This window comes from Apodemus sylvaticus, chromosome 4 (assembly GCF_947179515.1).
Source record: "Apodemus sylvaticus chromosome 4, mApoSyl1.1, whole genome shotgun sequence".
Lineage (NCBI taxonomy): Eukaryota > Metazoa > Chordata > Mammalia > Rodentia > Muridae > Apodemus > Apodemus sylvaticus.
The window spans coordinates 23292703-23320033 of NC_067475.1; the positions used below are offsets into that span (position 1 = coordinate 23292703).

Genomic DNA, 27331 nt, shown 5'->3' on the forward strand with positions numbered 1-27331 from the left:
AACAAAAGTATTTTTCATGTAAATCTTCAATTTTATCAAAAAATGTTTGTAATTCTTCCAATTAATTTAGTAATGTTTTTATGTCTATCATTTTATCTGCATTATTTTCCATGATAATCTTCAATTTTAACATGTTTTTCTATACATTTCTTCTATTTTATCAGAAATATTTTCCATGGAAATCTTCAGTTTTATCAGAAAATGTTTATAATTCCACTTTCAATCAACTTAGAAATATTTTTATGCCTACCATTTTATCTGTATAATTTTCCATGATAATCTTCAATTTTAACATGTTTTTCTATATATTTCTTCAATTTTATCAGGAATACTTTCCATGTAAATCTTCAATTTTATCAGAAAATGCTTTTAATTTCACTGTCAGTCAACTTAGAAATATTTTATGCCTACCATTTTATCTGTATAATTTTCCATGAAATAGTAAATTTTAATATGTTTTTCTATATAATATTTTACATGTAGACCTTCAATTTTATCAGAAAATGTTTTTAATTCCACTGTCAATCAACTTAGAAATATTTTTATGCCTACCATTTTATCTGTGTAATTTTCAATTATAATCTTCAATTTTAACATGTTATTCTATATTTTTCTACAATTTTATCAGAAATATTTTCCACACAAATCTTTAATTCTATCATAAATGATTTCTACTTCCTTTTTCAATTAATTTAGCAATGTTCTTTATGTCTACCATTTTATTCTTTAATTTTCTATGAAAATTGTCAATTTTAACGTGTTTTTCTTTATATTTTTTCAATGTCAGAAATATTTTCCATGTAAATCTTCAATTTTTTCATAAAATATTTTTACTTCCTTTTTCAATAAAAAAGAAAAAATAATTTCTTTAAAGGGGAAATGGGCCATGATACTTACAACATGAACTGATATCATCAAAGGTAATTTTAAAAAAAGTTTTCTGATATTCTACTTACATATATCTTTATCCCTTGGTATTTTAATTTCTGCTTAAAATAAGAAAAATAAGAAAAAAGAATAAAAATAAAAATAAGAAAAACAGCCCTTTCAAATTATAACATAAAGCAGTAAGACAAAAGGCATAACAATCTCTAAGAATCAAAAGTAAGTGTATTTTCACTGCTATTAGACAGTTTAAAGACAAAATAAAACAGCAGTGAACAGTCCCAAGTGTTAAAAGCAGATGGCCTGCCAGGAATCACACCTATTAACTTTATGGCCTAATATAAACCACTCAGTCTCTCTTAGCTTCGTATTGTTCATTTCTACTTGGACATATTAATAATTAGTTCTCTATAATACAATGAAAAGATCAAAAAACAGATGTAGGGTATTTAGTGTCATTCAGGGCCTAATAAACCCACTATAACTTATAGCACTAACCATTGCTAGAATTATATTTAAGTTAACCATACTTGCTGTTTTTCCTATTTATTGAACAGAACTGCAAAGACATTCAACATTTAGAAACATTCTATGCTAACGACACAAAGATTAAAATAACCTGGTAGCGGAAAAGCAGACGCTAGGTTATTTAACAGGTGCCGCTAATTCCAGCAGTCTGTGCTTTCCATTCTGGCTCACTTTCCACTAATTTTATTTGTATCAAATTTTACAAATAAGCTTGTTTTTCATAACTTTAAGTGAGTTTGAATTGTTATGTGATGCTTACGTCCACTTCTTTCCCACAGAGAAGATTGAGGAAACCTCTCCCCATTCAGAGTGTTCAATCCTCCCTCCGTGCCATGTAAAATCTCTCCAAAGAATTCTAACTCACGAACATCCAAAGTAGAAGGAAATAACTAGAAAATCTCCACTACAGGTTGGCAAGACAACTCCAAATAAAATGCATAGTAATGCAGGCGACCCTGGCAGAGCAGAGGGCAAGAGGAGCTGCGGCTCACGCAGCCAAGAGCACAACGCAGCACTGCGACCTGCAGCTCAGCGTGGAAAAGGAGGTGAGCTGGGGGTGAGAGGAGGTCTCACAAACAGCACAGAGACAGGGACAGTGGAAGGGAGTCAACATTGGAGGAAATGCCGTGGATGAGAACAGAACGGCAAGCAAAACCAGAAGGCGCAGCGCATGCTCACAGTTCTGCCTGATCCTCTTGCTACTGAATCTGAAGCAGCAGCGAGCAGAGCGAACCAGCACACTGGAAGAAGGGAGCTTCTGAGTCCAGTGGCCATGGGGACAGCCTGGAGTAAAACAGCTGCAAGACTAAATCAAAGCTCCGGCTCTGGGAAAGGGACAGCAGTGACGAAGGGGCACTGGTCGGGGTATGATGGAGATGGGAAGTGCTGGGTGAGAGTGATCAGAGCATTCCGTACACGGGTACGAAACTTCCAAATTACAAAATTAATAAAGAGCTTTCAGAACACATGAACATAAAATATTTACCCTTTTAAATGCTAAACAACAAAAGAATTTGCCAAAAGAAGGAAGATGAAGTTTGAAGAGTCTATAGTGCTTATCCTGTTAGGAAGAAAGTACAAACTAAATTAAAAATAATAATAAATTTATTTAAGTAATAAATAAAAACACAATTAAAAATAATAATAAAATACAAAGGTATACTTTTCAGATTAGGCGAGTAACACAATAAGAACAACAACCGAGGTATAAGTTCTTCAAAAGAAAAATGGTCTGGCTTGATTTTCACTCCGTTACTATGTTCAACACTAGCACACAGAAATGACTGACAGTGAATGAGCTAGTCGGGAGTCTGAGCTTCCAACTATGCTGACTGATACCATCAGGTGTGCCTGTGCCTGGGCGCAGAGGAAAGATGCACTGGTGTCTACTCAACCAGGAAGAGCTCGCCATGCTTCAGGGTGGGTGAAAGCATTTGCCACAGGACCATAGTGGACAGAGAACTCATGTTCTCTCTGAAGTGAACAGAACATTCTTCTCTGACTTGCATGGGATGAGGAGAGGCTCATGCACACACAATTAATTAAAACAACAAACAGTCAGCCAACCATGTGGAACATTAGCAGATGTACCCTGCAGCTCTTCGCTGGGTCAGAGCTAAGTAGCCTTGCTGTGCTGAGTCTAACCACGGCCCCTATTTTATGTTCCTAACTGCTCCATGTTCTCTGTCATGCATGCAGTTGAACTAAATCTCAAGATGTGAACCTTCCTACCACCCCCTGGAAGGGTTTAAAAGTCAGGTGTTTTCTCTGTTCTAGGAGTTTCTCTGAAGACTCCTCTGGCTACCCTGTATCAGCCCGTCTATGGCCTCCATCTCTTTAACTCTAACTGTAAGCTACCCCTTCTAAAGAAGCTCTTACTGCTTTTAAAAGAAAGCCTCTTTTCTTGAATGCCCTGTTAACAATGGATTTAACATAATGAACTGTGATCTTCCACATGCTTTCTTGTCTCAGGCCTGATCTCGGCCCCACCCCTTCTCCTAACAAAGCTAATTCTGGGTGATAATTATGTGTTAGCTCTTTTCCCAAACCAATGATTACCATTCTTACACCTAAGAATGTCATGGTTGCCTCGCTAACTCTGAATGTCTTCTCACATAGTTATCTAGTCAGAAGAATGGAGACATAAACCAAGGTAAGATACAAATTCTGACCCACCTTCTTTAAAAGACTACAGAATCTTTCATCTATTTTTTTAAATTAAGCCTAGCAAATCTTAGTTATTAGGTACATGAGTTCTGTACTCAAACAGGTCTCAGTAAAAACCTAGTGCTAGCATTTAAAAGGTCACATAATCTTAAACATCTTGTTTATCTTCTCTGATTCTTGAATTTTTCACTAATAAGATAGGCAAGCAATAATCATTACAAAGAGACTTGTGAAGACTAAATGAAGTAATATAGATACAGCAAGAGACAGAATCTGACTCACGAGAAGCAATAAATTTCGTATGGATTATTCCAAAATATAATACTAGTTGGAGTTTTTCATACTAATTTCCTTTTTTAAACAGGATAGCCTTGTCTGAACTAGTGCAGTACTGTATCAATGATGCCTAAGAAGTCATTTCAACCCACTCTGTCCCAAGGTTTCACTGTGCAATCCTGGAGGACCTGAGGACCATTATGCAGACATAATGAACTTTTGAACTTGCAGTAATCCCCCTGCCTCCCAAGTGCAGGAAATACAGTGTATACTACTGTTCCCAGTTGGGGTTTGCCCTTACTTACTGGATGATATCATACTGTCCAGGACCAGGACCTGAGTATTTGAGCAATTCTTGTCTTCCTGTAGCACTGCCAAAATTTACACCTTTATATTTCAAAGTTGCTTTAGGATAATCCTAAAAAGAAAGAAGGAAAGAATAAGAAAAAGGACATGAGGCAAACTGGGAAACGTTACATTTGACTGAGGATTACATACAAAAATCCTCAGTCAACAGAGAATCACCTCCAACGTTAGTCTATACTGAACCAGTGTGAGCAGTTTCCTCTTGGTACTACACTAGGTAATTTAATGCCTCTAGGGCAATAAAGAGCAGCTCCACCTAGAAACAGGCTAAATGTATTATTTGCCAAAATAAAAATAAAAATCTATTTAAACAATATTAATTAAACAGACTTAAATAATACAAATAATGCCAACAAATCTCAGGCAATAATTACATGATATTTAAAAACATATTCATGGAAACTTTTCTAAGAGCAACAGGTGGTTGAAAACAAATACTATCCAATTCATGCTGTTGCTAATATATGAAGAAAATCTAAGGATCATTACAGGCTCAGGACACCCAAGACCAAGTTCTCAGCACAAAGGAGATTTATTTGCCCCAGAGGGACAGAGGACAGCAAATAAGAGACAAAGGCAGAAGATAGAGAATGTGGGAGCAGGGAAGGGAACAAAGGAGAGAAGGTAGGGGCATTTGTCCCAGCAGAGGGAGGAACTAAGGACTGGCTCTGGATAGAGAGGGACAGATGTGGCAGACAGGAAAGTGGTGTTTTATAAAGATCCAAAGGGAAAACCCTGGCCCTGCCTTGGGATGAGGTGTGCCGTTCTAATTGGGCATGTTAACTAGATGAGCTACAGAGATCTTTGGATAGCTGGACTGCAATATTTTGATAGCTGGACCTTGGCAGTCAGCTCCAGGAGGAGGAAGTGTGACCAAGACCAAATACAGGAATAGACCTTTGTGGCTAGATTTAGGAATAATACCTAATGCTTTTTAGCAACAGAGAGGGAACCGGGGAGAACGGCAAAGCCTACCAGAGCCATATTTGCCATGCTCACTAGAGTCCCTTCAGATAAGATCATTCCTTTAATACTAATGAAATAATTTACGTCAGGAAAAAAGTCAACAAATGTTTTTCCTCTAACATTGATAAGAATAGATGTCAAACTTAAGCATGAACCATAAAAAGTTAAAGCACTGGTTTTATCAGCAACTAGAAAAAGAAAATTTAATGCAGTAAGAACAGTGGTTTCTCTTCCAAAGATTCTCTTCTGATACATTCCTCTTTATAAAATCATTTAAGAAGTCTGGAGAGATGGCTCAGTGGATGGGTACAGTTGCTGCTCCTGCAGAGGACAGGGTTCATTTCCCACATAGCAGCTCACAACCATCTGTAACTTCAGCTCCTGGTGTAGCAATGCCCTCTTCTGGCATCTGTGAGCACTGCACTCATGTAGTGCACATACACACAAGCAGACAAAACACTCAATATTGAAGAGTCCAGAGCAATTCCATGCATAGGTCTGCTGTCACCCCCCCCCCCCCCCCCATCTTTCTGCATATCCTCAAGCCCTGTTCTAGTCTGGTGCAGTAAAATCACCTGGTCTGCATGAACCTCTACCTTAGGATTGCCTTGGGCCTACACCAACATCCTGCTGGAGGACTAACACTCAACTTATGAATTCCTTCTTTATTATCCTCTGAACATCTGCTCATGGGTTTATGCTTTCAAAGGGAGCATTCAAGGTCATTGTGTCAGCCCTGAGCCTGACTAGAAGCACTTTCCCCGGCAGTGAATGAAGCTGCTCTTGTTTATTTCTGAGTTCCACGGTCCTTTCTTCATTATTTGTGTGCCCCATGACCGCAACAAATATATAAAATAGCAAATTTTTATTTAAGATATTTATAAATAAATCCTGTAGAAAATAAATCACTTAAGATTTTTTAGCAAACCTGTATTAACAGGTTAGAAGATAAACTCTAGGTTACTTACTTTTAGTTAGTTGGAAAAGCTGACACTGTAGAATGTGCAGGCTTTGTCCCGTGTATACGGCATTTTGCCTGCATGCATGTCTGTGTACACCATGTCTGAGAAGCCAGAGAGAACACTGGATCTTATGGAGCTAGAACTGGAATTGCAGATGGCTTTGTGAGCTGCCCAGAGGTTGCTGGGAATTAAATGTGGGTCTCCCCCACAACCCCCCGAAAAGCAACCAGTACTCTTAACCACTGATCCAGTTCTCCAGGCCCTCAAATTTTCAAACAATCTTTAATTGCTAAAGCCATTACTACATGTTAAGTAAATCACTATAGTTTAACTACATGAAAGAGTATATCAAATGTTCTAGGTGACCTTCTATTTAAATACAATGGAATAAATTCTCAATTATCATTCCGAACAACATCGGTGCAACAAATAAAAGTGTTAGTACCATAAAAGCACAATTTCAGTTCAAACCCCATCTATTGTGCTTCACCTAGACTCTAAGAGTTGTATAAAATAGACACAGGCCAGATATTTTAAAGGATTTCTGGAACAGGCACCCACTGCATGTGAAAAGACCTGCAGCAGAATTCTGTTAACATTTCAGAAAGACAGAAGCTGGAGATGATGGCATGTGTCTGGTGATGAGGTGACCAACATTCAAAGGCTTTGGAGTGCTGTAACAAAATCCAGAAAGAAGCAAACCACTGTATCTGGACACGAGCTGAGTATGGGAAAATGGAGTTACCAGCTGTGGTGTGGCAGTTTCCTCTGAAATTTAAACCTTTCATCTTGGAGAAAAGTGTGTTGAAATGCAGTATGTTAAAGGAGATAAAACAGCAGGAAAAAACTTGTAAAAACACAGGATGTGGAAAAGCAAGAAAACCACAGGCTGGGCTAACATCCCATTCTGAGGGAAGCTCACTAAGCTCAGAAAGTGAACAATTCAACAGCTTTGGGAAGTCACTGAAACTCAACAGACTCACCACCGGTCAGTCCCTCCTTCCCCAGGTGAGCATCAGCACGAGGGGTCACTGAGGCACATGCTCAAACAAGCTGTGCCGCCTGGAACAGACAGAGGTGAGGCAAACCGCCTAGAGGAAACAAGGTTGTAGAGCTGACTGGTGCCACTCAGGTACCTGCAGAGTCACCTGGAAGAGGTTAGGCAACAGCAATGCCAAATACTATTTTCTGTTGGCTGGATTTGTGTTCTTTGGTGTATTAATGCCTATTGTTTTATTATCAAGGTAGAACTGTCCTGAAAGCCTTCTCCTTAAGAACTGGCTCTCACAGTTTCGGAATGTGCTGTGCAAGCAGCCAATGGAGGAAAGTCCTGCAGGCCATAAAACCTAAGACAAAGCCACAGCAATGGCCAGCCCAGAGAGAGATCTCCAATGGTGCAACATTGTACTTTTATCTTGGAAGTAGCCAACATCTATCTAAAGGGCCTAAGGACCAATCAATAGAAGAGAATTAATCCATGCCTGGTACTGTACCTAGTCCACTACCCTTGGCTGGAAAAGTCATAGACTTTAGAAGAGGTCTTTGTAGTGCCACTTTCCAAAATAATCATCATCATCATTATCATCATCATCATCATCATCATCATTATCATCACTACTAACTGTATTGCAAATGCTTTCCCTTATACTTGAAAGAAATTATAGCTCTTACCCCTTATCAAAAATGTTGTTTTGCAGCAAATAGGGGAGAATACAGAGATCCTCAACTGTACAAGTAGAGAATAAATGATTGTGGGGAGTATGACCCCCATATACCCCTATAGCTAATGCTCAAGGAAAATTCAGGAAGAGGGGGCAGAAAGATGGTAAGAGTCAGGAACCAGAATCCCTGCTACCAAACAGTGACTTCTAGACATGACAAAATCTGAACAATATAGCTACCCACACAAGATCTCCATAATGACAACAGGAACTGGCATGCCACTGTAAACAAGGAAAGTTCACAAGGTCCCACCTCTAGATGAAGAGCTGCAGGCAATCAAAGCCTGCTGAGAGAAGGGGAACCTGTTTTTTCCAGGGACAAGCTCCCTGATAGATATCTGATCCCTTCGGATCTAAATATGCATGAGCAACACTAAATGAATTTAGAAGGGAGGGTGTGCATGTGTGTGTGTGTGTGTGTGTGTGTGTGTGTGTGTGTGTGTGTGTGTGTGTGTCAATTACAATGAACATGTCCTGAATGTGAGAGGGAGGGAATGAAACAGATACAGGAAAAGTTAGAAGAGGGTGGACAGGATATGAATACAATACTAGTGTATTAAATACTCAAAAACTTAGGATAGAAAATGAACTTTTTTCTAACACTGACAAAAAAAAACATTCAAATGTGGTGGGGCACACCTTGATTCACAGCCCTCAGGAGCCAGAAGCAAGTGAATCTTTACAAGTTCAACACCACCTAAGACTGCACAGAGAGTTCCATGCCAGTCAGGACAACATACTGAGACCCCATCTAAAAACAAAGAAGCATTGATAGAAAAAAAATAGTGTTATTTTAGAGTCCCTTCTAATAAAGCATAATACCAAAAAAAAAAAGGTATTGATATTATTCTATCATACTGGCTAAAATATTCAGCACAGCAGCAAGTCCTTTGGCAAGGACTGCAGGGCCTGCTGGAGCAGCAGCTGCAGTCAGTACACACAGACTCATACAGGAAGCACATAAGAGAGACCCAAAGACTTCAAGAACCATCTGGGAAAGGGACTTTGAGAGAAGGCTTGGGGTCATCTACTAAGAAAGATACAGACAGACAAAACCCCAATGGCAGAAGGACAGACTGTCTACTATTGTTCATTTTTGTTCCTGCCATTTGATAAAGCATAGAAAATGTGATGTTATATAAATAAAAGTGATTTGTCCATTTCTTCTGGGATTTTTTAGTTGTGCATGGTCTTGAGGTGCTCCTCTTCATGGTGGCATTCAGCCTTAGCACCCTGACGGATGAGTACAGCAGTCCCGTAAAGCACACATCAAAGGAAGATAGATTGTTATTGTTGTCATTACAAGTAGGGGTTCCAATTGATATATGACGATGAAATTCAGCTTCTTATCATGCATCCTAATAGAGGCAGGGGGAGGGAATGAGGGTTAGTGTAGGAGAAATCGAGAAGGGGAATAATATTTGAAATATAAATAAATTATCAATAAAAATGAAAAAAGGAGAGAAAAGTCTATGACTAAAATATGAAAGAGCTATCTCCCAAGCTGTGATATTCTGTGTGTGGAGGAGGGGTGTATGTGGGGGTGTAGAGGGGTGTATGTTCATTCTGTGGGTCTCTTAAGCATATCAAAAAAGAAAATAAAATCTAACATAAAAGGAAATAAGAAAAAGGTATCTAAAGGCTTTAAAATAAATGAGGTCACTTGACTTACTTTCCAAATTCTTCAAAATGACTTACTGGTGGCTGTATTTTCACTAACTAATAATGCCTACTGCTTAACTAAATATTAGAGCATTTATTTGAAAGTACATTAATCCTAGCCTATTAAGGGAGATGTTTCAAGACCCTTTGTGTACAATGGCAAACTCCATACCTGTGAGGGTAACTTTCACCTAGAGGATATAACTTGATATATCTCTCCTTAGCATCATCCCTTGGTGGTTATTAAAAGGGGTTAATTAAATACAAGCATCCAATTCGGTGTGACAGTTGTTCTGATAGGTAGTGTGACTCTTGAAAAACCTTGATTTGGACACACTGGGCATATGATGATCTGCATCCAAGACAGGATGGAAGACACACTTTAAAATACATGGGCAGTTCTGCTGGTAGAAAAATCACCATTTCCCACTTGTATTTTTGTCTTTAATTAAAAGTAAAGCAGAATTTCACAAATGTATAGAAATGTCCAAATAATAATCCAACCATATAGCCACGCTGAAAATCTTAGATATTTTGTGGGTTACACACAGTTATATATCTATTATATTTATTCTAGCCTATAGATTTGTGGAAATAGAGCTTTTACATCATAATCTTTAACCTTATAAAAAACATAAGTCATGTGCAGTAACCCACACCTTTAACCCCAGCACATGAGATGCAAAGATAGGCAGGTCGCCACGAATCTGAAGTTAACCTGATCTACACAGTTAAGTAGCATGCCAACCAAGGCTATACAGTAACAGTCTCAAATTTTTATGGCTCAATCTCTGACCAATTCAAAATCCTCTATATATGCATAAATACATATGCATGTGAATAAACACAGATACACACAAAATTGAAGGCATTAGTAAAATCATTTTACTGTAAGAACAATAACTGCCACTTTATTTAAGCCACATGAACTCACAACTACTTGGCTTATTAACTTCTAGAGTACTCAAATAAATGTTCAATCTCAAATATAATTCCATAGGCTTGAAAAACAGAAAGCAAAGGATAAATTGATGCATATTAATTCTCAAATCACATGAGCTTTCATGTTAAGAATTGTTTCCAATGCCAACTTCAAGGTCACTGTCACTATGGAAAGTTATTAACAAATAAAATATGACTTAATGGAAGCAAACTCAGCATGCAGCTGTAACACTTTAAGTGAACACTGTAACAAAATCTGAAAAATAATTACTAACTGCCATTCTGACTGACAATTAAATGAATGTAGAGGGGACTGTGTAACTTTTACCCCTCATCTTTTCATAATTAAATATGGAAATTGACTTGTGAAGAATTAGATGTCTCAAGGTGTATCCGTCTAAACACTAATGGGCTGCTCTGCAGCCGCTTACATGTCAGCATCATGGTGTCAGTTCCAACCTCCTTGTCAAATCACAATCTAGAATATATTTCTAGCTGTTATTAAAAAAGAGAGAGGCTGTATTTGATCTTTCAGAATGTTATTTTAAATAAATGATATTCAGAATCTCTCTCCAGATGAACGTAGCTGAAATATATCATTTGATTGCTAGTGTTATAAAACAATTCTATATTTAAGCTATATGATATACCTTCCATAGATATGATTCATTCATTAGAAACATCCATAATAATTATGCATCTATCATATCATTATGCTAATGCTTTATTATATTCCCATCTGAACCCCGAGTTCAAACATGATATTATCCCCAAGACGCAGAAAAGGTGCTGCAAAGAATAATCAGAAATTTGGATATGACTTGATTGAGCATTGCTAGAGAATTATTTACATAGCAGGGTCAGAATCTATTTCCTGAAGAAGCAGGAAGAAATGGCACCTTCTGCTAATAAGCTTTGTACCCAGTCTAAACTCAAGACACAATTTCACAAACTATCACAATTCAATTGCAACTGAATATTACAATTAAATATTCACTGAATATTTCTGAATATTGAAAAAGAGGCTTTAATTCCTGTGTAAACCTATGTCCCTATTCTAGGCTGCCCTCGCCTACTCCCTGAGCGGTGTATCGGCACTTCCTGCTAGCCCAACCCCTGACATCTGATGGCATAAGGTAAAAAAGCAGTCTAGCATCCAGCATTTGGTCTGCCCAGGAGTTCACATGCCCTGGTGGGAAGGTGGAACTCAGAACCACATCTGGCACCACAAGGTGGGGAATACTCAGCTGATGCATACCACAGCTAGCGGCCCACGCAAACCCGCCTGGAACTCCAGATTAAGCCAAAACCGTGAGTAACCCCTGGTACTAGCCCAGAAGCCCCAGGCCTTCCCTCTCTGAAGACAAGTACTCTGTCCAGTCCAAATCCAGACAGTCCAACTGACCATTAACAAAAACACCAATCCCCACCCCCACATCATGGTGGCCTTGATGACACTGGCCACTTAAGAGGAGTGAAATGACGCCTGGCACTGCAACCTAGCCATCCATATATGGCTAGGGAGGTCATCCATCTTAGAGGGGACCCTACTACCACCGCGTTCCCAAACTAGCATTAATTCGTATCTCCCATTCTACATACTTATCCTAGCACCCACATGAAAAGGTAGATCCCACTGCTCATTTGATAAGCTTCTTTATAGAGCAGAAAAAAATAATTACAGAAAGGTGCAACTGCTACAAATTAGGGGGGGAAATAGACCATGAAATGCCCATTCTCAACTTATGCATTTACCACAAAGATCTTTCATCCAAAGGTCAGGGAAGATCACTGAAGAGAGACGGGAGATGGCAGCACCCAGAGAACAGGGAAGTCAGGTGTGAGATTGTGCCTTCTAGCTAAAACAAGAAAGCTGTACCCACAAAACCTTGACAGCACAGCTTCCTAAACAACAACTGAACAATTGCAACATCAGTTGACATCCCAGCAGATGAGGGAGGAAAATCTCACAGGGCCCCAACCCCAGGTGAAGTGGTACAGACAAAATCTGTAAAATCCTAAAATTTTTTAGACTTATTTATTTATGTATATGAGTACACTGTGACTGTCATCAGACACACCAGAAGGGCATCAGATCCCATTACAGTTCCCATATTTTCTTTTATTTCTTTCCTTGTTTTAACTAAGACATTGAACACTACATTGAATAAAAGTGGAGAGAGTGGACATATTTGTTTTATTCCAAAATTGAAAGGAAAGATTCTCAATCTGTCACCATTTAGTATGATGTTAGATATAGGCTTGTCATAGATATATTTTATTTAGTCATGTTCCTTTGCCTTTATTTTATGGAGCACTTGGAGAAATATTCTGACCTTCTCTTCTATTAAGAGTTGGCAAGATTCAATAGGGAACTGATCTAAACCCTGACTTTTCTTTGTGAAGAAGCTAGGGAAGCATATTATATTTGTTTTTGTTGGTGGTGATGTAAAATCTTATTTACTGTCATAAGTCTTCTAGGTTGTCAATAGCTTCTTGATTTAATTTTGATAGCTCATACATCTAGGAATTTACTTCTTTTGTATTATCTAACTTCATTCTCTCCCTCCCCTCCCTCCCTGTCCCTATCTCTGTTTCTCTCTCTCTCTCTCTCTCTCTCTCTCTCTCTCTCTCTCTCTCTCTCTCTCTCTCTCTCTCTCTCAAGAATTGCTTGTTTTATGTACACACCAGAAGAGGGATCAGATCCCATTATAGATGTTTGTGAGCCCCCATGTGGTTGCTGAGAATTGAACTCAGGACTTCTGGCAAAACAGTCAGTACTCTTAACCACTGAGCCATCTCTCCAGCCTCTCAAGTTTTCTTTTTTAATAAGAGTTTTCTAAGTACTCTCAAATGAGTCTCCTGACTCCATAAGAGACTATGATAACATTCTTTTCATCTCAAATATTGATTTTTATGTACATATGTGCAAACAAAAGCATAAGTATGTACAATTGTGTGTGTCTGTGTGTCAGTCTGTGTGTGTGTCTGTGTGTCTTTGTGTCTATGTCTGTGTGTCTTTGTGTATGTGTGTGAATGCCATGGTGCGTGTGGAAAGAAGAAAAAAAATATTCAGAAATTGGTTCTTTCCTTCCACCATGTGTGATCCACAGATTAAACTCAATTTGCATAGGAAGTGTCAAGCGTCTATGTCTACTAAGCCATTTTACTAGGCTCCAGATGGTTTACTGTGAACAGTCAAAGCTATAAACTTTGTTTTTAGATCTGCTATAGGTATACCCAAAGCTGTAAGTTGTATTCTGGTAAGTTGTGTTTCTGCTTTAGTTTGATTCTGGAAACTTTTTTGCATATTTTCTCAATGACCTACTAGTTACTCAAAAACATACCATGGAAAGGTACTACAAGCTACCACATTTGTATGGTCACAGCTTACCTAGAAACAAACTTATCTTTAGAAATGAATTAGTTTTTCACTAGTAACAATGCAGACATCAGACCTGAGGTCCAGAATGAAGCCTATCATCAGTCCCTTTTTGCCTCCTGCTAGAATAACACTTCAAGACCAATAGATAAAACCTTGAATACTCTCAAGATTATGCTGGGCAGTAGTGACAAATGCATTTAATCCTAGCACTCAGGAGGCATAGGCAGATGGATCTCTGAGTTCAAGGCCAGCCAGGACCACAGAGTGAGTTTCAGGACAGCCAGGGCTACACAAAGAATCCCTGTCTTGAAAGTAATAATAGACCATCTTGACTCCAGCTGCTCAGCCATGGAAGAGCCTGACCTGCAGAGGGTCCCGTAGTCAGACAAGCCCCACAGTCCAAGGTTGCTAGACACCATCCTGGCTCTGGCATCTCAGCCAGGGAAGAGCCTGACCTGCAGAGGGTCCCACAATAGAGGCCCACAGTCCAAGGTCACCAGACACCATCCTGGCTCTGGCAGCTCAGACACGGAAGTGCCTGACCTGCAGGGAGTCCTGCAGTTAGATGAAGCCCTACAGAGCACTGTGGTCCAAGGTCACCACCATCTTCGCACCTGGGACCAAGCAGCCAGCTCAGCCAGAGAGACCTGTGCCACATCTGACAAGGGGAAGATCCCACTACCTAATACTCTTTAGAGAACCTGCAGGAACAGGTTAATCACTACTGCCCCTTTCCATCTGATGTGGTAGACCTGTGACACATCTGACACAGGGAAGATCCTACTCCCTGAAACTCACTCAAGAACAGACAGAAGCAGGGTATTTGGTAGAAGGGGGGGGGGCATTCGAGAACCAGCATCAGCAGAGCATTTGAAACCCAGCAAAAAGCCCTATCCTGGGCTGTTGGCCCTACAGAGTGATCAGCTCTTGGAGGGGGTCCACACGGTGTCCACCATCTTTACTACAGGGCAGCCCAGACAGGCAACACCAGGTACACAGAGACAGCCTGAGTATAGCATTGCTTGGGGCAGAACATACTAGGGCTTCAACAACACCAAAGAGTAGAACAGCACATCAGCAATCTGTGCCAGGGAAAACCCAGTGGTGCGGAAATAGCCTTACAGGTCCACAGGAGGTTGAAACACCAGCCAGTGACTGTTGTCAATAACCAATAAACCTCAGAGATAATCAGATGGCAAAAGGCAAACACAGGAACATTACTAACAGAACTCAAGGCAATATGGCAGCATCTGAACCCAATTGCCCAACAACAGTAAGTCCTGGATACCCTAACACACCAGAAAAACAAGATTTGGATTTAAAATCACTGGTCATGATACTATTAGAGGAGCACAAAAAGGACATAAATGTAGCTCTTAAAGAAATACAGGGAACCGTGAATAAGTCAGAGGCCCTTACAATAGAAACACAAAATTCACTTAAAGAAATTCAGGAGAATAGGGGTCAACAGATAGAAGCCAATAAAGAGGAAACACAAAAAGCACTTAAAGAAATGCAGGGGAAATTGAGTCAACCGACAGAAGTCGTGAAAGAGGAAACACAAAAATATGTTAAAGAAATACAAGAAAATACAAACAAACATGTAAAGGAACTGAGCAAAACTATCCAGGATCTAAAAACAGAAGTAGAAACAACTAAGAAATCACAAAGGGAGACAACTTTGTAGACAGAAAACCTTGGGAAGAAATTAGGGGCCATAGATGCAAGTATCAACAACAAAATACAAGAGATAGAAGAAAGAATCTCAGATGCTGAAGATACCATAGAAACCATGGACTCAACAGTCAAATAAAATGCAAAAAGCAAAAAGCTTGTAACTCAAAACATCCAGAAAATCCACAACACAATGAGAAGATCAAACCTAAGGATTATAGGTATAGATGAGAGTGAAGATTTACAACTTAAAGGGCCAGCAAATATCTTCAACAAAATTATGGGAGAAAACTTCCCTAACCTAAGAGAGAGTTTCCCATGAATATACAAGAAGCCTACAGAACTCCAAATAGACTGGACTAGAACAGAAATACCTCTTGTCACATAATAATCAAAACCCCAAATGTACTAAACAAAGAAAGAATATTAAAGGCAGTAAGAGAAAAAGGCCAAGTAACATATAAAGGAAGACCTATCAGAATCACACCAGACTTTTCACCAGAGACTATGAAAGCTAGAAGATCCTGGGCAGAGCTCATGCAGGCTCTAAGAGAAAACAAATGCCAGCCAAGACTATTATACCCAGCAAAACTCTCAATCACCATAGATGGAGAAACCAAGATATTCCATGATAAAACCAAATTTACACAATATCTTTCCACAAACAAAGCCCTACAAAGGATAATAGGAGGAAAACACCAATACAAGGAGGGAAACTACACCCCAGAAAAAGCAAGATAGTAAACTTCTTTCATCAAGCCCAAAAGAAGATAACCACTCAGACATAAAAATAACATCAAAAATAACAGGAAGGAATAATCACTACTCCTTAATATTTCTTAACATCAATGGACTCAATTCTCAAAAAAAAAAAGACATATACTAACAGACTGGATGCATAAATAGAACCCTACATTTTGCTGCTTACAGGAAACACACCTCAGGGCCAAAGACAAACACTACCTCAGAGTAAAAGGCTGGAAAACAATTTTACAAGCAAATGGTCTTAGGAAACAAGCCGGAGTAGCCATTCTAATATCAGATAAAATTGACTTCCAACCAAAAGTCATCAAAAGAGACCTGGAAGGACACTTCTTACTGGTCAAAGGAAAACTCCACCAAGAAGAACTCTCAATTCTGAACATCTATGCTCCAAATGCAAGGGCACCCTCATTCACAGAAGAAACTTTACTAAAGCTCAAAGCACACATTGCACCTAACACAATAATTGTGGGCAACTTCAACACGCTGCTGTCCTCAGTGGACAAATCAAGAAAACACAGTGAAACTAAATGAAGCACTGGACCAATTCAATTTTATATATATATATATATATATATATATATATATATATATATAACATTTCATCCTAAAGCAAAAGAATACACCCTTTTCTCTGCACCTCATGGTACCTTCTCCAAAATCGACCATATACTTGGTCACAAGACAGACCTCAACAAATATAAGAAGAACAAAATAATCCCATGCCTCCTATCAGAACACTATGGAATAAGAGTGATCTTCAATAGCAACAAAAACAACAGAAAGCCCATATACACATGGAGGCTGAACAATATTCTACTCAATGATACCTTGGCCAAAGAAGAAATAAAAAAAGAAATCAAAGACTTTTTAGAATTTAATGAAAATGAAGGCACAACATACACAATTTTATGGGACACAATGAAAGCAATGCTAAGAGGAAAACTCATAGGCCTGAGTGCCTCCAAAAAGAAACTGGAGAGAGCATACACTAGCAGCTTAACAGCACACTTGAAAGCCCTGGAACAAAAAGAAGCTAATTCACCCAGGAGGAGTAGAAGACAGGAAATCATCAAACTCAGGGCTGAAATCAATCAAGTAAAAACAAAGAGAACCATACAAAGAATCAACAAAACTAGTAGCTGCTTCTTTGAGAAAATCAACAAGATAGATAAACCCTTAGCCAGACTAACCAAAGGGCACAGAGACAGTATCCAAATTAACAAAATTAAAAATGAAAAGAGAGATATAACAATAGAAATGAAGGAAATTTCAAAAAAAAAATCATCAGATCCTACTACAAAAATCTATACACAACTGGAAAAACTAGAGGAAATGGACAATTTCCTAGACAGATACCAAATACCAAAATTAAATCAGGATCAAATAGATCAACTAAACAGTCCCATAACCCCTAAAGAAATAAAAGGGGTCATAGAAAATCTCCCAACCAAAAATAGCACAGGACCAGAAGGTTTTAATACAGAATTCCATCAGATCTTCAAAGAAGACCTAACACCAATACTGCTCAAATTATTCCACAAAATAGAAACAGAAGGAACACTACCCAACTCGTTCTATGAAGCCACAATAACGCTGATACCAAAACCACACAAAGATCCAACAAGGAAAGAGAACTACAGGCCAATATCCCTTATGAATATCAACAAAAAATTACTCAATAAAATTCTTGCCAATAGAATCTAAAAACACATCAAAACGATTATTCACCATGATCAAGCAGGCTTCATCCCAGGAATGCAGGGATGGTTCAATATATGGAAATCCATCAATGTGATCCACTACATAAACAAACTCAAAGAAAAACACCACATGGGCATTTCATTAGATGCTGAAAAAGCATTTGACAAAATTCAGCATCCTTTCATGCTAAAAGTCTTGGAAAGAGCAGGAATTCAAGGCCCATACCTAAACATAGTAAAAGCAATATACAGCAAACCAGTAGCCAACATCAAATTCAATGGAGAGAAACTTGAAGAAATACCACTAAAATCAGGGACTAGACAAGGCTGCCCTCCCCCTCTCCATATCTTTTTAACATAGTACTTGACGTTCTAGCTAGAGCAATTAGACAACAAAGGGATACAAATTGGAAAGGAAGAAGTCAAACTATCACTATATGCAGATGATATAATAGTATACTTAAGCGACCCCAAAAACTCCACCAGAAAACTCCTACAGCTGATAAACAACTTCAGCAAAGTGGCTGGTTATAAAATCAACTCAAGCAAATCGGTAGCCTTCCTATGCTCAAAGGATAAGCAGGCTGAGAAAGAAATTAGGGAAATGACACCCTTCACAATAGCCACAAACAATATAAAGTATCTTGGGGTAACTCTAACCAAACAAGTGAAAGATCTGTATGAGAAGAACTTCACGTCTCTGAAGAAGGAAATCGAAGAAGACCTAAGAAAATGGAAAAATCTTCCATGCTTGTGGATTGGCAGGATTAATATAGTAAATATGGCCATCTTACCAAAAGCAATCTACAGATTCAATGCAATCCCCATCAAAATCCCAACTCAGTTCTTCATAGAGTTAGAGCAATTCTCAAATTCATCTGGAATAACAAAAAACCCAGGATAGCTAAAACTATTCTCAACAGTAAAAGAACTTCCAGGGGAATCAGTATCCCAGACCTCAAGCATTACTACAGAGCAATAGTGTTAAAAACTGCATGATACTGGTACAGTGACAGGCAGGTAGATCAATGGAATAGGATTGAAGACCCAGAAATGAACCCACACACCTATGGTCACTTGGTCTTTGACAGAGGAGCTGAACCCATCCCGTGCAAAAAGATAGCCTTTTCAACAAATGGTGCTGGCTCAACTGGAGGTCAGCTTGCAGAAGAATATGAATTGATCTATTTTTATCACCTTGTACTAAGCTCAACTCAAGTGGATCAAGGGCCTCCACATAAAACCAGACACACTGAAACTAATAGAAAAGAAACTGGGGAAGACCCTTGAGGACATGGGCACAGGGGAAAAGTTCCTGAATAGAATACCAATAGCTTATGCTCTAAGAACAAGAATCGACCTCATAAAATTACAAAGATTTTGTAAGGCAAAGGACACTGCCAAGCAGACAAAACGGCAGCCAACAAATTGGGAAAGGATCTTCACCAACCCTACATCCAACAGAGGGCTAATATCCAATATATACAAAGAACTCAAGAAGTTAGACCCCAGAAAGCCAGATAACCCTATTTTAAAAATGGGGTACAGAGCTAAACAAAGAATTTTCACCTGAAGAACTTCGAATGGCTGAGAAGCACCTTAAAATATGTTCAACATCATTAGTCATTAGGGAAATGATAATCAAAACAACCCTGAGATTTCACCTTACACCAGTCAGAATGGCTAAGATTAAAAACTCAAGAGACAGTAGGTGTTGGCAAGGATGTGGAGAAAGAGGAACACTCCTCCACTGCTGGTGGGAATGCAAATTGGTACAACCACTCTGGAAATCAGTCTGGCTGTGCTTCAGAAAACTGGGCATAATACTTCCTGAGGACCCTGTTATACCACTTCTGGGCATATACCCAGAGGATTCCCTAGCATGCAATGACACATGCTCCACTATGTTCATAGCAGTCCTGTTTATAATAAATGAATAAAGAACCCAGATGTCCCTCAATGGAGGAATGGATACAGAAAATGTGGTATATTTACACAATAGAATACTACTCAGCAATTAAAAACAATGAATTCATGAAATTCTTAGGCAAATAGTTCGATCTGGAAAAATGTCATCCTAAGTGAGGTAATCTAATCACAAAAGAACACACTTGGAATACAGTCACTGATAAGTGGATATTAGCTCAGAAACTCTGAATATCCAAGACACAATTCACATATCAAATGACTTCCAAGAAGGAAGAAAGAGGTCCCTGGTCCTGAAAATGCTTGTTTCAGCATTGTAGGGGAATACCAGGACAGAGAAGTAGAAGGGGATTGTTAGGAGAATGAGTGGAGGGAAAAGGGCTTAGGGAACTTATGGGGAGGGGAGAACTGGGAAAGGGAAAATCATTTTGAATGTAACAAAGAATATTGAAAATTAAAAATTAAAAAAATAATAAAAAATAAATAAAATATCAAAGGCAAAAAAAGAAAATAATAAAATCTCAATATTATTTTTCTTTGCAATGCTCAGTTATCCATTCTAAATCCATTAAAACTTTCATTATATCACTGGGTTAGGATAAGTAAAGATATTGGCGTATTGAGAGCCAGCTTCCTTGTTATAAGGCAGTCCAAATGAAAAAAAAAGGAAAGGCTAGAAAGGCCATGCTGGGTTTTTAAGGTATATTTAGGTAAATATACCCAAGCTCAAACTCAAAGATTGTGGTAGTAAGCCATAACTATTCACTTCTAACTCTGTTCTGAGATGCTCTAGAAATAATGGTACTATCAAATCTCTATCAAGAGAAAATGGGGTCTTATAAGAAAATGGTAATGCCTCCATGGTGGGGCAAGATGATATGACATGTCAAAATGACACAAGTAGCAGCTCTCAGGAACTCCAAAAATAAAATCTGAAATAAGTTGAGCTTTAAAAATAAGTAATCAAAGTAATATAATATTTTGAGAAAAACAGAAATACATGAATCTGATATAAATACATAGATGAGAATGCAGCTACAATGGTCTCTTTTAAAATATTTTTAAAAGCACCAATAAAAACAGGCATTATTGAGACGGTGAAATCAGAAAACCAACATTTGATGAATATAACACTAAAGCATTCAAGTATCATTAGTAGATGATAAAACTGGCAGCTGGAGAAAGAGCTCTCTAGTGAGAGTCTGACAAGAACTAGAACAACTACTTAGTTTTGAAGCACCTCTCCAAATATTCAAGTTTATACAAAATAAAATTAGAAGGTAGCACCATTACTTTACTGTCAGAAGCCATCTAGGAAAGGCTAAAGGCATATTTGTAACTTCTCTGGAGATGGCCCACCATTTTGCAAGGCCTGGGACAAGTGAACTCTAAGAGTGCAAAGTCCTTAGAGACTTCATTCCAGGGTGGATTCTTGCTGCTAATATTCCTTTCCTGTCTCTATTAGATAGCCTGATGATTCCTGGGCATTAGCCCACCCTCCTGGGCAGATTTCCTGCAGATCAGCATGAAGATAGAGTCTCGTGTAATAATGCTATGTAGACAAATTGATGATTTCATAATTTCTAATAATAATTTTATAGAATTCCTAAATTTATACAAGTAATTTCAAGCCCTCTATAGAATAATAGCTAAAATAGAGTTCTGTAAGCCTTCATGTGTCATGGGCTATTTGCTCTAGAAAAAGAAAAACAAGCTTGGAACAAATTTATGATCAAGAAGAACATTCCTACTAGGTTAGATGTAAGACCATTATCTAGTAACTAAAGGTCATAAACTGGGAAGGCATAATTTATTGTAGGTACAAGAACAAAAAATATAATATTCACTAGTTTATCTATACAAAAGTTCAAAATAATAAGACACAAGGCAGATGATTTGTCTTTTGACAAAACTGTGCTAACTTGTAACATAAAAATTATTGCTTTAAACTTATAATGAACTTATGGGGGTAGTAACAGATAATATTTAGTCAAATATTAGTCTCAATGGAAAGACATGTAAACAATTCTTTTGTTATTCAGTTCTCAATTGATGACATGAATTATTGCCCTAAACTTACTATGAACTTATTAGAATGTATACATATTTAGAAAATGATGTAATTAATTATCCTCTTGTAATAGTTCTACCTGCTAGTTGTATGTGATATTTTTTTAGAGACAGTAATAAATATTGAAAAAGATAATAGAAGTTGTTGGAGCTTTGCTCCATCCACCAAATGTGTGTATGTGATAAACAGACATGTTAATTTCTCCTAATGTAATCCATTGAGACCTCCTGCGAAAACTGTAACATGTGTTATACTTAAATGATGGCTACACTAGTGCCCATCCTTATTACTGCACCACGTTTGACAATAGTTTTATAAAAGAGCAGTTTTATAAGTTACAATAATTTTTAAATTGTTAACAATTCAAAGTATCTAATATCCCCCCAAACTCATCAATATGTAGACATTCATAAACCAGATTCTTTTTAATGTAATTGATCTTAAATACAAAGGCATATAGAAATTAATAATGTATTGGGAGCAAAAGCAGTGAAAGCCTGAGAAGACAGACTCTTTGTCTATGTCTTCCCTTCGGGCTAATCTTTTTTTTTTTTATTCAATATATATTTACATTTCAAATGATTTCCCCTTTTCTGGTACCCCACTCCCTGAAAGTCACATAAGCCCCTTTCCCTCCCTCTGTTCTCCCACCCATCCCTTCCCACTTCCATGTTCTGGTTTTGTCTTATACTGCTACACTGAGTCTTTCCAGAACCAGGGGCCACTCCTCCATTCTTCTTGTACCTCATTTGGTGTGTGGATTATGTTTGTGGTATTCCAGTTTTCCAGGCTAATATCCACTTATTCGTTAAATCTAGCCTTCATTTCTGCCATTTTCCTCACTGTGATTCCTTCTAATTCTTGACCTAATCAAAGTATAAAAATGGAGATCAGCAGAGGGAGTGACTCCCCGCTGCCATCTTCCCTGCCTGCTGGGGCAGAAAAGCAGCCCCAAGTACTGAGATTTCCTGAGTTTAAAATCTCTGGGGGGTGCAAACCACCAGGGGTCTGCATGTGCCCAGAACCTGAGCACATAGGCAGTTCATCTGCCAGCCAGCCTGTCATGGGGCCTGTGTCCTACCTGCAGATCAGCAGAGGGAGTGACTCCCCACTGCCATCTTCTCTGCCTGCCAGGGCAGAAAAGCAGCACCAGATACTGAGATATCCCGAGTTTAAGATCTCTGAGGCTGCAAACCACCTCTGCCTGCACCCAGGACCTGAGCACATAGGCGGTTCATCTGCCAGCCAGCCTGGTCATGGGTCCTGTGTCCTACATGGAGATCAGGAGAGGGAGTGACTCTCCGCCTCTATCTTTGCTCCATGACAGAGCAGTCGGCAGCACCTGGTTCACTGAGACAACCCAAGTATAACATAACTTGGTGCAAGATTCAGCAGGATTCCAACAGCACAAAAGAGGAAGGCAGCATATCAGCAATCTGGGCCAGAGGAAACCCAGGCATCCAGTGCCTCGGAAATAGCCTTAAAGGTCCATAGGAGGTTGAAGCACCAGCCAGTGACAATAAGACCATCTAACGCCAGTAAGAACTAGATGGCTACAGGCAAACATAGGAACGTTACTAACAGAAACCAAGGCATTATGGCAGCATCTGAACCCAATTCTCCAACAACAGCAAGTCCTGGATACCCCAACACACCAGAAAAACAAGAACTGGATTTAAAATCACTGGAAAGCCTTCCAACCAAAAAAAGCACAGGACCAGATGATTTTAGTTCAGAATTCTATCAGACCTTCAAAGAAGACTTAACACCAATACTCTTCAAACTATTCCACCAAACAGAAACAAAGGAACACTACCTAATTCATTCTACGAAGCCACAATTACACTGATACCAAACCACACAAAGATCCAACAAAGAAAGAGGCCAATATCCCTTACGAATATTGATGCAAAAATACTCAATAAAATTCTTGCCCACCGAATCCAAGAACACATCAAAACGATCATCCACCATAATCAAGTAGGCTTCATCCCAGGGATGCAGGGATGGTTCAATATATGGAAATCCATCAATGCGATCTACTACATAAACAAACTCAAAGAAAAAAAACACATGATATTTCATTAAATGCTGAAAAAGCATTTGACAAAATTCAGCATCCTTTCATGTTAAAAGTCTTGGGAAGAACAGGAATTCAAGGCCCATATCTAAACATAGTAAAAGCAATATACAGCAAACCAGTAGCCAACATCAATCTAAATGGAGAGAAACTTGAAGCAATCCCACTAAAATCAGGGACTAGACAAGGCTGCCCCCTCTCTCCATATCTTTTCAATATAGTTCTTAAAGTCCTAGCTAGAGCAATTAGACAACATGAGGAGGTCAAAGGGATACAAATTGGAAAGGAAGAAGTCAAAACTATCGCTATTTGCAGATGATATGATAGTATACTTAAGTGACCCAAAAAACTCTACCAGAGAATTCCTACAGCTGATAAACAACTTCAGCAAAGTGGCTGGTTACAAAATCAACTCAAGCAAATCAGTAGCCTTTCTATACTCAAAGGATGATCAGACTGAGAAAGAAATTAGGGAAATGACATGCTTCACAATAGCCACAAACAGCATAAAGTATCTTGGATTACTCTAACCAAACAAGTGAAAGACCTATACAACAAGAACTTCATTCAGATCTTTGAAGAAGGAAATTGAAGAAGACCTAAGAAAATGGAAAAATCTTCCATGCTCGTGGATTGGCAGGATTAATATAGTAAATATGGCCATCTTACCAAAAGCAACCTACAGATTCAATGCAATCCCCATCAAAATCCCAACTCAGTTCTTCATAGAGTTAAAAAGGGCAATTCTCAAATTCATCTGGAATAACAAAAAACCCAGGATAGCTAAAACTATTCTCAACAGTAAAAGAGCTTCTGGGGGAATCAGTATTCCAGACCTCAAGCATTACTACAGAGCAATAGTGATAAAAACTACATGGTATTGGTACAATGTCAGGCAAGTGGATCAATGGAATAGGATTGAAGACCCAGAAATGAACCCACACACCTATGGTCACTTGACCTTCGACAAAGGAGCTGAAAACATCCAGTGGATAAAAGATAGCCTTTCAACAAATGGTGCTGGTTCAATTGGAGGTCAGCATGCAGAAGAATGTGAATTGACCCATTCTTATCTCCTTGTACTAAGCTCAGCTCCAAGTGGATCAAGGGCCTCTACATAAAACTTGATACACTGAAACTAATAGAAAAGAAACTGGGGAAGACCCTTGAGGACATGGGCACAGGGGAAAAGTTCCTGAACAGAACACCAATAGCTTATGCTCTAAGATCAAGAATTGACAAATGGGACCTTATAAAATTATAACGTTTCTGTAAGGCAAAGGACACTATCAAAAGGACAAAACGTCAACCAACAGATTGGGAAAGGATCTTCACCAACCCTAAATCTGACAGATGGCTAATATCCAATATATACAAAGAACTCAAGAAGGTAGACCCCAGAGAACCAAATAACCCTATTAAAAAATAGGGTACAGAGCTAAACAAAGAATTTTCACATGAAGAACTTCGGACAGCTGAGAAGCACCTTAAGAAATGTTCAACATCATTAATCATTAGGGAAATGAAAATCAAAACAACTCTGATATTTCACCTCACACCAGTCAGAATGGCTAAGGGTAAAAACTCAGGAGACAGCAGGTGCTGGCAAGGATGTGGAGAAAAAGGAACACTCCTCCACTGCTGGTGGGATTGCAAGATGGTACAACCACTTTGGAAATCAGTCTGGCGGTTCCTCAGAAATCTGGGTATGACACTTCCGGAGGACCCTGCTATACCACTCCCGGGCATATACCCAGAGGATTCCCCAGCATGCAATAAGGACACATGCTCCACTATGTTCATAGCAGCCCTATTTGTAATAGCCAGAAGCTGGAAAGAACCCAGGTGTCCCTCAACGAAGGAATGGATACAAAAAAATGTGGTATATTTGCACAATGGAGTACTATTCAGCCATTAGAAAAAATGAATTCATGAAATTCTTAGACAAATGGATGGAGCTGGAGAACATCATACTAAGTGAAGCAACCCAGTATCAAAAGATCAATCATGGTATGCACTTACTGATAAGTGGATATATGCCTAGAAACTTGGAATACCCAATACATAATCCACATATTAAATGATGTCCAAGAAGAACGGAGAAGTGGCCCCTGGTTCTGGAAAGACTCAGTGCAGCAGTATAGGGGAATACCAGAACAGGGAAGTGGGAAGGGGTGGATGGGGGAATAGGGGGAGGGAAGAGGGCTTATGGGACTTTTGGGGAGTGAGGAGCCAGAAAACGGGAAATCATTTGAAATGTAAATAAAAAATATAGCGAATAAAAAAAAGAAAAAATTATAAAAATACAGTAGTGACAAAGGACTATGTAGTTCTGCCTTGGAGCTGAGTAAAACCATACTTTTTGCATACATTATATATGTGTGTGTGTGTGTGTGTGTATATATATATATAAATCATTAACTGGATGAATGAAACTTTGACAATTTACTTTGAATAGTTACAATCTACATGAATGAACTTGATAGACTTGTTTGTTATTTCAAACAGAGAACCTTTTATTTTTTCACAATGATTTGTAGAATAATTGATAATTCTCAAGTCAAATTCTTTCATAAATAAAATTCTCATGATCCTCCTTAGAAAGCAGGGAGAGTCTGCATGTTCCATTTCTAAACTGGCAGAAACGTCTAGTAACTGCCACTGCTCCTTCCTCTTAGATGCAGAATCAGAATACATCCCCCAGCCTTCTAGGTAGCAAAGACTGGCCACGTGTCTGAGTTCTAGCTTCCAAACCTAAAGTTTTTCACTCATTTCCTCTCTTCTCTTCTGCCAGCTAGATAGCAGGCACACATACATGAGGGAAAATTCTCCAGTATGCAGCCAATGAAAATCAGTGTTCTAATTGTTACTTATCGTTACTGACACATGCATGACACATATACAGCAATAAGCAGTATTCTTCCATATGCTATTATCAAATGTGTCATACTTACAAATTGAGGATTGTAGAACGCTGGACCTATTGTGTTGTCACTAGAAGGTGGGGTGCGTCTCATAATAGTGTCGTCGTCATTGAGATGATACCCATGTGACTTTCCAGAAGACGGAATTGAAGGAATATAAATGTTTCTGGAAACTGCAGGTGTTCTACAAGTTTTCTTAAAACATAAAATGTTTGTGAGGAAGACATTTTATGTTATTCAAGCATAAGAAGAAAGAGAACAAAATGTTTTAGTTTATAAAAGGTAATCATTAAATATTGACTCTATGAACACCTAATATAACCCAAAAAAGG

General features: G+C 38.6%; 1 protein-coding gene across 1 annotated transcript in view; it reads right to left on the reverse strand.

Annotated features, from left to right (window-relative positions):
* Positions 1–27331, reverse strand: part of Stpg2 (sperm tail PG-rich repeat containing 2) — a 499721-nt gene that overhangs the window by 443535 nt on the left and 28855 nt on the right. The window contains exons 4-5 of the mRNA XM_052178828.1: positions 27030–27194; positions 4161–4273 (exon numbers count right to left, since the gene is read on the reverse strand). Coding sequence (XP_052034788.1) covers positions 4161–4273; positions 27030–27194 — 278 coding nt within the window. The remainder of the gene's footprint in view (positions 1–4160; positions 4274–27029; positions 27195–27331) is intronic.